Source organism: Erythranthe guttata, chromosome 12 (assembly GCF_056151865.1).
Source record: "Erythranthe guttata isolate IM_541 chromosome 12, IM_541, whole genome shotgun sequence".
In the NCBI taxonomy this organism is placed as follows: domain Eukaryota; kingdom Viridiplantae; phylum Streptophyta; class Magnoliopsida; order Lamiales; family Phrymaceae; genus Erythranthe; species Erythranthe guttata.
The window spans coordinates 14,287,872-14,302,888 of record NC_142544.1 but is presented as its reverse complement, the minus strand read 5'-3'; the positions used below and the strand labels follow the sequence as shown (position 1 = coordinate 14,302,888).

Here is a 15,017-nt window from a genome sequence, read left to right as displayed (position 1 = left end):
TTTTTGTCAAAACATTTCCACCATATTTCACTTGATAAATATCTCTATAACAAATTCATGAACCGGCCTCAGTCGAATAGCAATGATTCGACGCCGATTTCCTCGAAACCTAGGAATAAACTAGATTTACAAATCACTCGAGCATTCATTCGGCAAATCGTTAAGTTACTTCAAGTATTCCGTATTTATCGAACACTGAATCAATACAGTTGGGGACCAAAACTGGTGGAGCAAAACTTACTGAAAATCCAAAACGAGGAAGAAAACAAAAACAAAAAAAAAATGCTCTTATGCAAATACCTCGTACTGCAAAATCGAAATAAACTCTTGCTTAAACGAAGACAATTTCTACCGACTTAACTCAGCTCCACCTCCTGCGATCCTCATCCTCATCAACAGGAGTATACCAAGAGGGCCGACGCTTCAAATTGCTCAGCCTATAATTCAAAAACACCTCTTCGTTACATATTTCTCTAGTCGCCACAAGAACAAGACTCTTGATAATCGGAACATCCACAACTTTACTACTCGATTTCCACGGTTTGAACCAAAAGCTGCCGAATTTCTTCATCGCCACGTCACCTCCACTTCCAAACGAGATATTCGGAATGTAAGTCCTCATATCCTTCTCGCTCAACGGGAAGTCATAAGGGCAGACCATTACATTGGGATCCGCACCCTTTGCCGGATGGTTCGCAAAATGAGCAAAAGCCAACGGATTCCTCCTCTCCAAAACAACCCCTTTACCGCCAACTCGTGCCCTGTTTAATGGCTTACTTAGCAGCTTCCACACTCGATCCGACCCGTTTTGACCACCTTCGGAATTTAATATAGGCTGTGTCGGTGTAGAATCCGCGTTAGTCCATCCGTCCCATATTTCACGAGTTTCCCCGCCGTTACCCCAAGGCTGAGCGTTTATTACAGTTCCGTCGTACCTTGTAATCAAGTACGGGTTCTGCAAATCCACCCTCGGATACCCGGGGATATAACGGTAATATGCCGGGGAGAAAATGACACCGGGGTATATAGCTATTACGGACCCCACGTCGGCTTCACCGTCCAAGTATAACCCTAGTCCAGCTTCCTTGTGTTGGATTTGAGACGGCTTTATTTCGAGGGTGTAACCCGTGAGATCTTTTAGTTTCTGCGACAGCTCAAAACGCTTTAACGGTTTCGTTTCAGCCACTGCCGCACCTGATTATATACATACATATATATAATATATTTCATCAAATTCGGACACCATAGTAAAAAGCCATTTGCTAATATGTAAGAAGTTTAATGGGGGTTTGAATATTATTACTTACCAGGATTATCATGCGAAGATGGTGTCATACCGACAGCAAGACCAAGACCACTGCGTCGAGGAGCTGTGTTTCTTTCTGAAGACGGGTTAATTGTGTCGGCAAGTTTCGGATCAGGACGAAGAATTTCATCCATGTATGTGCAGACTGTATTCATTTGTGCATGAATATTTTCTTGAACTTGCTTTTCCTGCTCTGCTACAGAGGCCTTTGTGGCCATGTCAATGATCTCGTCTGCATCTGCTTCTTCGGCATTTTTTCCCAAGCGTTTGTAGCTGACATTATTAAACGAACCACATTGATATTGCAACAAATAAGCCAAAATATAACGAGCTATCTAGTCGTAAGATTTAGGTGAAGTTTACATCTTAGCTTCCAGGACAACTGCTATCGCTCAACGGGTATATTTTAAAGCAACGTTACGATAATTAACAACATCAACCTTTTCAGAAAGCTCCAAATTATACAAAAACCTAATTGAGTTTGGCTCACTATTAAAACATACAGATACCCTCGTTACAGTTTAATTAAATTCGCAATTTGAGTTGTATTTCAGATCCAATGCATAGCTACGATTAATAGTCGATGAAGATCTAAGATATCACCAACAAAATATAATTTTTGACAGTAATATCTCGAACATTCGTCAACTATTTTCAAATATACGATTCTATTTCCGAACAAGCTACTTCAGCAAATGCTATTACGAGATCTTACAACTTACAACACACACGATAGTTCGTCGTTATACTCAACGGTTAAAGTAAGTGCTATTTTTTAAGAGTGATTCAAATATCAAACACAAGCATGTAATAAAATTTCACTAGAAAATGTCTGAATCAAACTTGAATAAAATGTTGGGATCAACACAGAAACGAAAATTCACCTTGTATAAAGAAAAAGTCGATTCATATCGGCTTCAAATTGAAGGTGCCTTCCTTGCTTGGCGAATGTGGGACTTTTCGCAAGCACCTTGACTGCCTGAAAATTAAAACAATTTAATAATCCAGTTAAAATCGAATTAAATTACCAATCAACAACAACAACAACAGTAAGCAAAATTGATGATTTCGGAATAATCCGAAAGAGTTTCTCTTTCGGAGATTCAAGGTAGATTAGATACATCATACATGGGCTGCTAATCTGAAGCAATTTCTCAAATTAATAATGATGGAGATTTGTCTTCATTTTTGAACGGGATTATACGAAAAAAAAAAATTACCTCTTGAAATTTATGAAACAAAAACGCCATGGTTGCAGAAAGTTGTCTCTGTGTATTACTTCTGCTGAGTTGAATTGGGATGCTCGATATTGAGAGTTCCGAAAGTGAAAAACCAGAGGCGACTGGGTGAAATCAGGGGACCCTTTTGCAAATAGTGCAAATGTTGGGGTTTATTCTATTGAGTACTTTGGGTTTGGAGGTCGAATTTTATATTTATAACATTTAGGGCTGGGTTTTTATTACCAAATTACCCTACCAAACCGTCGCCCCGTAACGAACCCTAATGATTTTGTACCGTAATATTTCTACCGAATTATTACCATACCCCACACTACCGTACCAAAATATTTTGGTAGGGCAAGGGTACTCAATATTATTAAAATGGTACTACATTGTAACGAAATATTATTAGTAAATAAAATTTGGTTTAAATAATAATATTGTCAATGACTCTATTTGTATTGTCAAGGACAATATAATTAAAATGTACTGTCTACGGCAATACAATTGCGTTAATGTACTGTCAACGACAATATAATTTCGTCAATGTACTGTTAATAACGGTATAATCACTGTTAATGATAGTACAGTTACGGTCAACATTTATCGGCGGCGTAGAAAAACGGATAAAAATTTTAGGGAAAAAAAAAATCACTAGAAAAAGTCAATGCTGAAAACCGGCGGAAAAACAAAAAAGAAAATTAAAAAAGTCAACGCCGAAAACCGGCGGAAAAAAATAATTTCTGGAAAAAAAAGAAGTCAAGATTGGATTTTTATGGTCAAAATTGGACTTTTGTGGTCAAAATTGATTAAATTGGAGTTACAATTAAGAATTTGGTGTAAAGGTTTGGGGGTAATTTTGTCATATACATTAAATTTTCATTTGTATGTAATGCATATTAAATGGATGGGCTTCTTAACGAAAGAGATATAGGCCAAAAAAGTTCACACATTGTCCAGAGGTGTGTAAAATACTAAAATATTCCATCACATTTTAATATGCTCAAATTTAATCTTTTAATTTAATTTAACTTCAACTTAACACCAAATTTCATAAATTATTCAATTTTGATCCAAAACTCAATTTTGAGTACAATTTTGCCCGTCGTCGCCGTTGATCGCCGTGTCCTGCGTTGACTTTTTTTTCGTTTCGAATTTTAGATTTTGTTGCCTCGTTTAAACATCAATATTGTTATGGTTGACAGTAATATTAACTATATTACTGTTAAGCACAGTTATATTAACTATACTGCAGTTTAATACAGTAATATTGCTATATTAGCACAGTAATATTAACACAACAAAAATCATTATTATTGTTTAATAGAGTAGTATTAATATGTTGACCGTTCAACAAATGTAAACATAATAAAAATCCAAAAGAATTAATATTGATGTAGTTGACAGTAATATTACTATCATCGACAATATTATCACTGTAACAACAGTAATATTACCGTCAACCACAGTAATATTATTGTATTTACAGTAATATTACAATAGTAGATAGTAATATTATTACGTTAATCCGTCAACAACTCAAACAAAACAAAAAAAGCAAAAAAAGAATAGTGTTTATGTGGTTGACAGCAATATTATTGTGTTTGCAGTTATTTTTACCGTCAACGACAATAATATAATTATGTTGACTTGTCAACAAATCAAACAAAATAAAAATAAGAAGCCAAAATAATAATAATATTGTCGCTGACTGTAAATGTTCTGTCAACGACAGTATAAGTACGTTAATGTAGTGTCAACGACAATACAATTACGTTAATGTACTGTCAACGACAATACAATTATTGTTCGCGATAGTATAATTACTGTTAATGACAGTACAATTACGGTCAACGTTTAACGGCGGGCGTAAAAAATAGATATAAATATTTGGAAAAAAAACACTAAAATAAAAAAAGTCAACGCCGAAGACCGGCGGTTAACGCCGAAAATCGGCGACGGAAAAAGCAGACAGAAAAAGAAAACAAAAAAATAATTTAGAAAAAAAGAAGTCAAAATTTGATTTTTGTGGTACAAATTGATTAAATTAGGGTTACAGTTAAGAATTGGATGTAAATGATCGGGGGTAATTTTGTCATATAAATTAGTTTTTCATTTATTTATAATACATATTAAAGGGATGAACTTATTGGCTAAAAAAATATAACCCATTAATCTAGAATAATAAAAATGTTTGGTTAGGGACTTATGCAAAAAACACTTTTTTTTAAAGGAATTATTATTTGTTTTATGGAGATCATTAAATTTAAAAATATATAAAAAATAATTATAAAACAAAAACATAAAAAGAAAAAAAAAAAAAAAAAAAACCAGTCTTACCTACGATATCATGCGAATTGCGAACATGTAATAAATTTTATTTAAAATAGGCAATATATATATTGTTGGTAACTTCGTCAAGAAGAAGAAAATCCAGGCTGCTATTAGCTATATACAATTATTAGAAAATAAATATAGTGAACATTCATTGCATGTATCTCTTTGGAACATTCCAACCATCACGTTTCCTCTTTGCCATATCTTTCCCGCGTAATCTCTCCCCCCCCCCCCCCCCCCCCCCCCACACCCACCCCCCCTCCGAAAAAAAAAAACGCGCTAAAAATCCATCACACGGTTTTATCTATCTGGTTCTTCAAATCCAACATATATCCATATATATATATATATATATGGATATCACAATATTCTATATATATAAACACAACACACTAAAGCCTCAATAACCTATCTTAATAGCAAACAATGCAAACAACTTCCCTTCAATCCCTACACCTCGGCCCACATCCCTTTTCGGGCAACTTCACTTGCCCGAAAGAACCGTTAATATCGGGCGGCGGCCGAAGAAAGAGGGCATCATCATCATCATCACCATCAATTTCAGTTCTTGCGATGAAAAACGATGCGAATAGCGACCACAAACTTGTCGACCAGAACATGGTCGTACTTAAGATGAGAATTCAAGAAATGAGGATCAAGGAAGAAAGTCTCGGCGCCCGCAGGCCAAATGACGAACATCGTCGTAATTGGTTGGATAAGTGGGAGAATGAATTCTGGCCGTACGAGGGTTATAATTCCGATGTGTTTGAAGCAATAGGGTTGTTGCAGAATCTGCTGATGAATACTCGGCCGAGCTTCGTTTTCGCGGTGGTGGCTCTTTTCATATTTAGCGCATCAACATCAGTCGCGCTAGTGTTAACATATTTGCTCAGTATTTTTATGTAGATTGTATATAGATATCTTTGTAGCGCATTTTAGTTTTTTATTTGTACATAGGTTTCATTCAGATTTAATGTTAATGATTCATTTTTTTTTTTTTTTGATAATTATGTTAATCATTCACTTTAATAGTAGACTTTTAGATACTTATTATGCAAGAGAGAGACATGTTCACCAGGTTCACCGGTACTAACTAGTATAACTACAGAGAGACATGTTCACCGGATTCGAACCAAATAGAGCACACGACAAACGAGTTCACTCGAATAAGATGACGAGTCTAATTAAGTAATTTTATTTAAACGTGATAAGAAAAATAAGTACTAAGCTGATGAAATTCTCTGAATGTAGCTGTTGAGTTAGAAAATTACACTCAATACGTGTTACTTTTACTAGGATTTATGTTGGGGTTAATTTTATAGGGTAAATTCCACTTTCTCTCTTATACTTTGGCTCGATATCACATTCTATTTTCAATTGCATCGATTTACCCCTCTGTACTTGAAAAAATATCTCAATGTGGCCCTCGCCATTAGTTTTCAGACCTTTGACATTAATACCGTTTGATCTAAGTCTGAAAATTACAAAACCACCCCTCCCAGTTTAAATAATAATTAAAAAATAAAAAAAATAATAAAAAAATCAAGAGAACGAGAAAACATAGTCCACTACGCCAGCCACAATTTATTTTTAATTTTTTTTAATAAATATTTATACTGGGATGGGTGGTGTTTTTGTAATTTTCATATACATAGATCAAACAGTGTTAGGGTCAAAAGTTTGAAAACGGCGGGGGCCACAGTAAGACAAATTTTCAAGTACATGGGGCAAATCGATGCAATTGAGAATAGAGTAAAGTGATATCGAGTCAAAGTACAAGGGGGGAAAGTGAAATTTTCCCTAATTTTATATTAGTGTTTTAATTGACAATTTTTGTATTTTATAGGTGCAAAATGAGAACTAGATATCCATGAGGGAACAAAATCTCGAAAATAAAGGAAAAAATGCAAATCACGAAATAAGATCAAATTTGGAAGAAATAATCTCGCAACACCTTTAGCCGTGTCTACGATTTCTATCATATCTCTCTTATTCGAACTCCAAATAACTTGATTTTAGCGGCATTGGCTACGACTCTTATCCCATACAATTTTTCACAATTCGGACTATAACATAGTCAAAATCGGATAAAAGATCATGGAAAAAGGTACGATCTACTATTTCCTTATAAAAAAAGACTTATAAAAGCAATAAGTCTCTACACAAAAAACACGCATTTTAAACCCCAAAAAGAGAATATTGTGTACAAGCAAGGCGAGAACATGATGAACTTCCACCGCAACTTTTTATTCCTTTCCTCTTTTTATTTTGATTTTTTTCGTAAACTAAATTTTTCATTCTAAGATTTTTTTCAAACTCTATTTGGGATTTGTGAATCCAATTGTTTTCTATTTATGCAAGTCTTTAATTTCATTATTTCTTCTACTTGATTTGTTTGAATGTACATAAAAATAACTAATTTATGATTATTGGAGTTGAATCGGAAGATCTATTTTAATAATTAGACGTTAAGTAGAAGAATATTCGAGTCGTTTTCACCGTATTAGTGTTAATTGCATGTGGTATTGTAGAGATATAACTATCTAGGTAACCAATATTAAGATTTGTGTTTAATGATTATTCTTAATTGATTGCGTGTAGGAATACAATGATTTGATTTTGAATATTATAATTGTAATCCCGCTAAAGCAGGTTATAATTAATTCAAAATTTCAAGTTAATAATCGGAATTATTTGCATGTAGAATTGAGGAATATTAGGTGATACTAGGTTTGTTTTATTTTATAAAATTTCGTATTTAATTTGCTTTCGTAATTAATTTAGTTAACTAGCTTTAATTAAAAACCTCAATTTGATTTGACTAGATAAGATCGTAGTTCTGAGAATTTAGTACTTAGAATTATATAGTTGAATATTCGGAGATTCGACATCCGACTCTTTTGAGTCCACTTTACTACTTGTTACAATACATAAACTTGCGTATGGGTTTTCGACAAACAGTAGCATTGATTGAATTCTCAAGATTAAGTACACGTATTAGATTAGGAACCGTATTCATCTGAATTAAGAATTTATATCTAATAATATTAAAAAAATGACTTTGGAATATTACATATATAATTTGCCAGCAAAACAAAATAGGGATTGAGAGATCGAAGATCCTTAGATTAAACAATCCGCCGACCCAAACGAAGTCAAATATTAGAATCCAATTCCCATATCCAAACCACCACGTACCTTCTATTAACTGACAAACGGCACATTGTGCCACGTGTCCCATGCATGCACCTTTTGCTTTTATTTTCAAACTCGTTGTTTTCATATATTAGAAATTTTATTACTCCAAATATTTTCGCTATATTATATGTTCCATTACAATCTTCGTGGATCTCTAATAGTAATATATAATTAAACATATTTATATTGAAAATGACTAAACCAATATTTTAACAAATTTAATTTTAAATAATTAAAAGAACATAAAGAATTATTCAAAAATAAACCAAACGTACGGCTACTAGATAAACTTCTTAATTGCTTATTCAAGGAGACAATTATTGAAAAGCAAAGACTTTTGTCCCCACCTAAAGAATTAGCGTAAAAGTAATCTCTTGTTAGAGCATTTTATATGTGTCGCTTTCTCCGGATTTTGAGCTTTAAATTGCTAATTAAAAAACGCGCTTTTAGCCCTACTGCAGGGGCGGCTAGTTAGCAATAATAACACCACACGCTTTTCCCACACGTATCTTGTTGCCTAAGTCTTTGGGAACTTTCACAATACTCCATTCCTTAATTTCATTTCATATTATTAATTTTAAATTTATTATAAATACCCCACCTCTACAAACCCATTTTTCCATCACTTCATTTCAATCATCAATTATAATTTCCCCAAATTTAATTAATTCCAAAATACACCAAAAAAAAAATGGCATCAACTTCTTCCTTGTATTCGCCATTCGTTCAATCTTTCGACCCGTTTTCGAAGACCCGAATGTCAATCAAACCAAGCTCAAACAGAACAAAAATACGCGCGTCGAAAAGAGATCAGGCCCACAATCGTCACAACTTCAACGGGAGGCTAGTGGACGAGAACTTAATCGTTCTTCGCATGAGGATTCACGAGATGAATATGAGCGAGAAGAATTACGAGCCTCCGAGGGAATGGATGGATTGGGAGAGGCGATTCTACGCTAGTTACGATACGATTATATGCGACGCAATGGGGCACTTGCAAACATATTTGATGGAGACTAGGCCTAGCCTGGTTTTGGGCATGATTGCACTTATTGCATTGAGTTTGCCAACTTCAATTGGTGTGGTCATCTACAATTTGTTCCAATTGATCAAATGAGTTTTATATGTTGTGTAGAGATTCAATGTATATAAATTGTACTATTCTTTTATTCATTTTATTGACCGACGCAGTCAAACTGCAAACTTATGCTGCAAATCTTGCTCCACCGTCTTAATTATTTCACGGTTTTTTTGCAAAATCCACCCTTGTGTAATTTCGAATGGTCAAAAAAATCCCTGTATTAAAAAAATTAGCAAAATCCCCCCTATAAAAATTAGTCAAAGCCAAAAAACCCTCTAACAGCCTATCATGTGCTGCACGCGCGAATTGCGCGACTGGGTGTTTATTTTTTACCCAAAATACCTAAATGCTCTTACAAATAAGTTTCAAAAATTATATATTCACCCCAAAAAAATTTAACCCAGAAAATTCAAAAATTTCAATTCAATCCTTAGCATGTTCAAAACATCCATCTTCCCAAATTGAATAAAAAATGTCCCTCCAACATCTAAATCATCGAAAAACATCAATCTCAATTTCTACCTCCGAAATGGTATCGTCGGGCTCACCCCCGACCAGAACCTGAATCTCTAAAACCACGTTGTTTCGAAGCTGGCAGGGAATGATTTGCAGAGCTATTCGAATTATGTAGGTAATTTGCAGAGCTTTGAGATGTGAATCTCCATTAGTAACTTGCAAGCTTTGAGATGCAATATCCGTCGGTAAATTGCAAAACTTTGAGATGCAGTGTGGGGGCGATTTCAATGGCTGGTGGACGGTGGCGGTGACTGTGATAGAGAGTTGTCTGGGTTTGGGTGTTGGTGGGTAGGTGGGTGTGCTGGGGGCGGGGCGTGGTTTGACGGGAAGATGAGGAAGATGAACAGTGCTTCAATTTTAACATTTTTTATAGGTTGGGTATTTTTTTAATTTTTAATTAAGGATATTTTGGTCATTTTATCCAAGTCAACGGCAACAAAATGGGATAAGGGGCAGTGTGCATTGTAAATGATAACATAGGGGGTCTCTTGCTAATTATTTTTACACGAGGGCTTTTTCGGCCATTCGAGATTACACAGGGGGGTCTGTGCAATTACCTCTTATTTCTCAGGATTTAAATTATAAGCAACATTTGTTAAGATTTAAAGTTTTAAAAAGTATTTGGTTCACTTGTTAACATGAAACTGGACTCGTAATTCTATATTACATTGATATGATTTTAGTTTTATGTTTTATCATATGATTAAAATATTTATTGAAATTAACGTTTTACTTCAATAATTTTGAAATCTTTGCCAATTTTTATTTAAATGCTGTAATTTTCACAACTATATATATATATATATATATATATATATATATATATATATATATATATATATATATATATATATATATATACGGAAAACCCAATTTTTATTTATTTATTTTTTATCATTGATATTTAAGGAAAATATATAATTGTACAAAAGAACTTGATCCGACCGAATTAAATTTTATACAAAATACGTTTGAAGTTCTTTGGAGGGTATGGGAATTGCACATACTGTTAAGTGTATATTTTTACACTTTATCGTACCTTTTTATTTGAGCTTTTGGTGTCTTTTAACGATAATTGGTGCTTAAAAAGTTGATTTATTGTATTTTAGGTACAAATTGAAGAATTGGAAAAGTATGGGGTAAAAACTGCAATTTTGGAGAAAATATGGGCCAAAAGTGATAAAAATCAAAATATGAAGATTTAAAGCTCGGACGGCCGTCCGAGTTTTAGTTCAAATTGTGGGACGGGCGTGCGAGACCACGTGGCAGCGCAGTAAAGGGATTTTAATTGCACAAGAAAACTGTCTTCTTTCCCCAAGTTTTTCACCCTATATAAGACCAAACCAAGCACACAATTGGGATTTTTTTACGCAATTTCAAGAGCAACAAAGCAATAACGAAGAATTCGAAGACTCTAAGCATAGATTTATCGTTTATGACTTATTTTATTTGTGTTTTTCCATTAATCATGAGTAGCTAAGTTTTTTTATTTCTAGGATTTTATTTTGAACCCTATGTGAGATTTATGAATCTAGAGTATTAGAATTCGTAATACACGCGGAAGTGGGTTATGATTATTTTAGCATCTCAGGTAAATAATTCGGGTTAATTGCTTGCATAATTGAAGGAATTGGGGGAGTAATAATCACAGAGGGGAATAATAAAATTCTAGGCTTGTTTACTCTGATTTAACCTTAGCTTTAATTGCTTTCGTGCTCTTGTCTTTTTAATTTATTTTTTAATTTAGTTTAATTTAGTTAATTCTCTCCAAATTCGACTGTGTAGGGTGGGCTTGATAATAATTGGTAGGATTTGGCGTCTAGGATTAAATAATTAAATATTCCCTGTGGGTTCGATATCCGGACTTAATTGTCCATTATATTACTTGTACGATACGTGCACTTGCGTGTAGGTATTACAACCAACACATACCTACAACACTCTCGACTTATATCAGAATACGATCGGGCTGAATCATCAATTCTTGGTTCTATCAAAGGCGATAACAAATCCTCCGATCCCCTCAAGAGGTCAACAAATATCAATGAATCTATTTCTTCTAGGACATGCTTTTCGTCTAACCTGCAAAAGGAACGGGAGAGGTACCCTTGGCGTTAGCACTCCAACGCTCTAGTCAGAACACCTCTCCGATTTAGGTAATATATCCGGTAAAATAAAGAGAGAGCGGAGAAGTGCATATTGTTGTATCTTGTTCCCATTGTCGTGCCTGACGAAGAGAAATTTAACAGATATTTGTGCATTTCATTGAGTTTATTCAATTCAATTGATAGGGTTAGTTCAAGTTCATGATATTTTTCCAACCTTTGTGCCTAAGTCATGAAATGGCACTTGCTACCTTTCGCTAGTCTCGTCAATTACCCTCTACTCGTCTTCGATCGTCTTGTCTATAACTCTATGCTCGTCGTCGGTCGTCTCGTCAATTATTGTATGCTCGTCGTCAGTCTTCTCGTCAATTATTGTATGCTCGTCGTCGGTTGTCTCGTAAATTATTCTTTGTTCCCTACTCGCAGGAAATCTTGGCTTACTCGGATCATTTCATGCTCGCGCCTATCCCATGTGGCTTTATTTCCTTCTTTGGGAAAGGGCCCATTTCAACAGGACCTGAGCCAATTTAGTTGGATCTTGCCTTGTTGAGTCGTGCTAAATCTGGCCGGATCAAAACTAATGGCAAAAAAAAAAAAGATGAATGGAGTGTAGTTGTTAATTATGATAGCATAAATGAGTTGAATGGCAAAAATTTTAAATGGTTGAATCATGGTTGTTTAATTACAATAATCTAGAGCAGGTGAATACCACATTTTAAGTATCTAGGTTATAGTTGTTGAGGCCTCATTTGGTTGGGCTGGTCTGGGTGGATTGTTCCTCTGATCTATTTGGATTTTGGAATTGGTTCAACGCAACCGGGTCCGGGCTTGATCTTGGACCCGAGTATAGATCAAGCAAATGGCAAATCTCCTATCAGGTCGAGTGAGGTGAGATTGGCTAATCCCGTCCACCAATCAGCCCAACCCACCATGTTTTTTTTTTTTTTTTTTTTTAAACTATTTTTTCCTGACTTATTTTATGTATTTACAAGACTACCACATATAAATATCAATCACCCCTCCCCCCATTTTGATGGCTGATGCCCTAGAAAAAAATACTGTATGCGCCATTATCACCACCGTGGATCTTAATTCCGCTTCGTTTCTCGATTGTGTGGATTGATTTTTTTTATACTGCAATGGTTTTTAGTTAATCGATTGATCTACCTTGTCTAATGAGTCGTTTATGTTTTGTTAGGGCCCCCAATTCCGGAATAAACTGGACAACGCGGACGTAATCGACAACTTCCGGCGATATAACTGCACCATTTTCGTTGTCAGGTTAGTTCCCAAATATCGTGTCTGATTTTCCACCACTGTAGGTTAGTTCTTGGTGAAATGAAATTATTTATTTTTTTAAGCTCCATAAAACTGTAAGGTAGCCTGCAAAATATTGAAACTTTGGTGATGGTTCGAATGATTCTCGAAGGCCGCTACTTCGGCAACTAATATACCATTTAATCACAACGAAACAACCAAATTTTCCGTAATCAGACACCATCTTGCCACGTTATTTGCATTTGAGACATTATGATTCTTCTTTAATTTCATTTTGTGGTAGACATTATAAATTCTATGTAATATGACTCAAGATATTTGGTAGATTTTAGCTACTGCAACTGATACGTATAATTATTAAATTAGTAGAAAGAATTAGTCAAATTAATTAGTTAGTGGGTAGTTCAATTTTAGTTAATCATTTCCATAGAAATAGGCTGTTACTTCATGTTTTAATGTCACGTTAATGCATTTTTTAGTGGGGTTTATATATGGGTTAGTTTATGGGCTATGAATTGTCCTATAAATGGACTATTAGCAAGAATGAAAAGTATTATGAAGTTTAAGAATCAATTAATTTCCTGTTGTCTTCTCTTAATTCCCCTTTCTAATTATTCTTCTAATTCTCCTCCTAATTTATATTTCTCGATTTCTTCTTAATTCTCAAACTATGTTTTCTTGCTCAAATTACCACGTAACAGCAACATTCTATTGCTTTAAAATATCATAGGATACAAACACCTTAAATTTTTGGATAGTTTGTAGCTACTGCAATATATAGATTTTACTTGATAATTTCCTAGCCAACAAGCACCTCAAAATTTTCAGGTAGTTTGTAGCTACTACTCAATTTTAATGCTTGAAAATTTGTAGAATTTACAAGATATAAATTATGACATTTGAATGTATAACATATTTTTTCCATTACTTAAAACACAAATTGAAAATAACAATCAATTATTTTAAAGCAATAAAAACGTCACCCAAATTTCGTGAAATCAAAATTATAAATAGTGTAACTACAAACATTTATTTGGGAGTAAAGCAAATTCATCTTGCTTGGGCATTCAGGTGTTTCAAATTCATCGTAATTGACCTCCCTCTTTTTATTATTGCCAGCAACATCACCCGTTTTCGAGTTGAAAATAGAATTAATCTCCTTCCATTTTGGTTCGGCGTCATGGTGATACGATAATGTGGACTCGTGTCTCTACGAATCAGTAAAGTATTCACTAAAAAACATCATTTAAAATAGAGAATAAATTCAAAACGGACGCTCCATTTATTTCTCAAAAACGGATTTCATTTATCTTAAAAGGGCATCTCCAAGGTTAGATGCTAAAAACCGAAATGCTATATCTATAATAGCTGATGAACAGTGCTATAGCAACTCAGTTTTTACTATCCTGATCCAACCATATCATCTATATTTTAGCATTTTATTATATTTTATTACTTTTTTTTATTTGATTATAAAAGATATTTATAATTAATATATATTTAATTAGACTTATATAAATAATATTATAATTAAGAGATGATAAAACTTAAATATATAATAAATAAATTTAGATATTTAAATAAATAATATTATAATTAAACTTAAATTTAAATAAATAAATATAGATATTTAAATAAATATATTTATTATAATTAATATTATAATAAATAAGCAATTAAACAAAACTTAACTAAATAATTAAACTTAAATAAAAAGACATTTATAGGATAAATAAATTAAATCAAAGAAGAAAAAAGAAAAGAAAAATAGATCCTAGCCCATTTTGGGCCTGACACGTGACTATTATAATTAAAAGGGTAAATTACAAACACCCCCTGAGGTATGATCAAATTACAAAAACACCCTCTTGTTTGGATAATTACAACCACCCCCTCAGCTCCTCAAATTTAGTGGAATCTTCGAGATTATATGAAATATTATCATTTTTGTACCCATTTTATACCATTCAAACTCT

General features: G+C 33.7%; 2 protein-coding genes and 1 long non-coding RNA gene across 3 annotated transcripts; 2 read left to right on the top strand and 1 right to left on the bottom strand.

Moving 5' to 3' along the window:
* LOC105965709 (C5orf35) lies at positions 1-2,715 on the bottom strand. Its single transcript, XM_012990281.2, has 4 exons — positions 2,527-2,715; positions 2,191-2,285; positions 1,308-1,579; positions 1-1,194 (listed from the first exon to the last, which is right to left on the bottom strand). The coding sequence occupies exons 1-4, from the start codon at positions 2,554-2,556 to the stop codon at positions 362-364; spliced, it is 1,230 nt and encodes a 409-aa protein (XP_012845735.2). The 5' UTR covers positions 2,557-2,715; the 3' UTR covers positions 1-361.
* A 5,971-nt stretch (positions 2,716-8,686) lies between these two features.
* Positions 8,687-9,277, top strand: LOC105965700 (uncharacterized). Its single transcript, XM_012990271.2, has one exon. It carries the CDS (start codon positions 8,753-8,755, stop codon positions 9,176-9,178), a length of 426 nt encoding a protein of 141 aa, XP_012845725.1. The 5' UTR covers positions 8,687-8,752; the 3' UTR covers positions 9,179-9,277.
* Positions 9,278-12,795: 3,518 nt separating this feature from the next.
* LOC148766544 (uncharacterized) lies at positions 12,796-13,639 on the top strand. Its single transcript, XR_016034889.1, has 2 exons — positions 12,796-12,875; positions 12,962-13,639. It is a non-coding gene; the product is annotated as an uncharacterized LOC148766544 (long non-coding RNA).
* Positions 13,640-15,017: the final 1,378 nt, after the last annotated feature.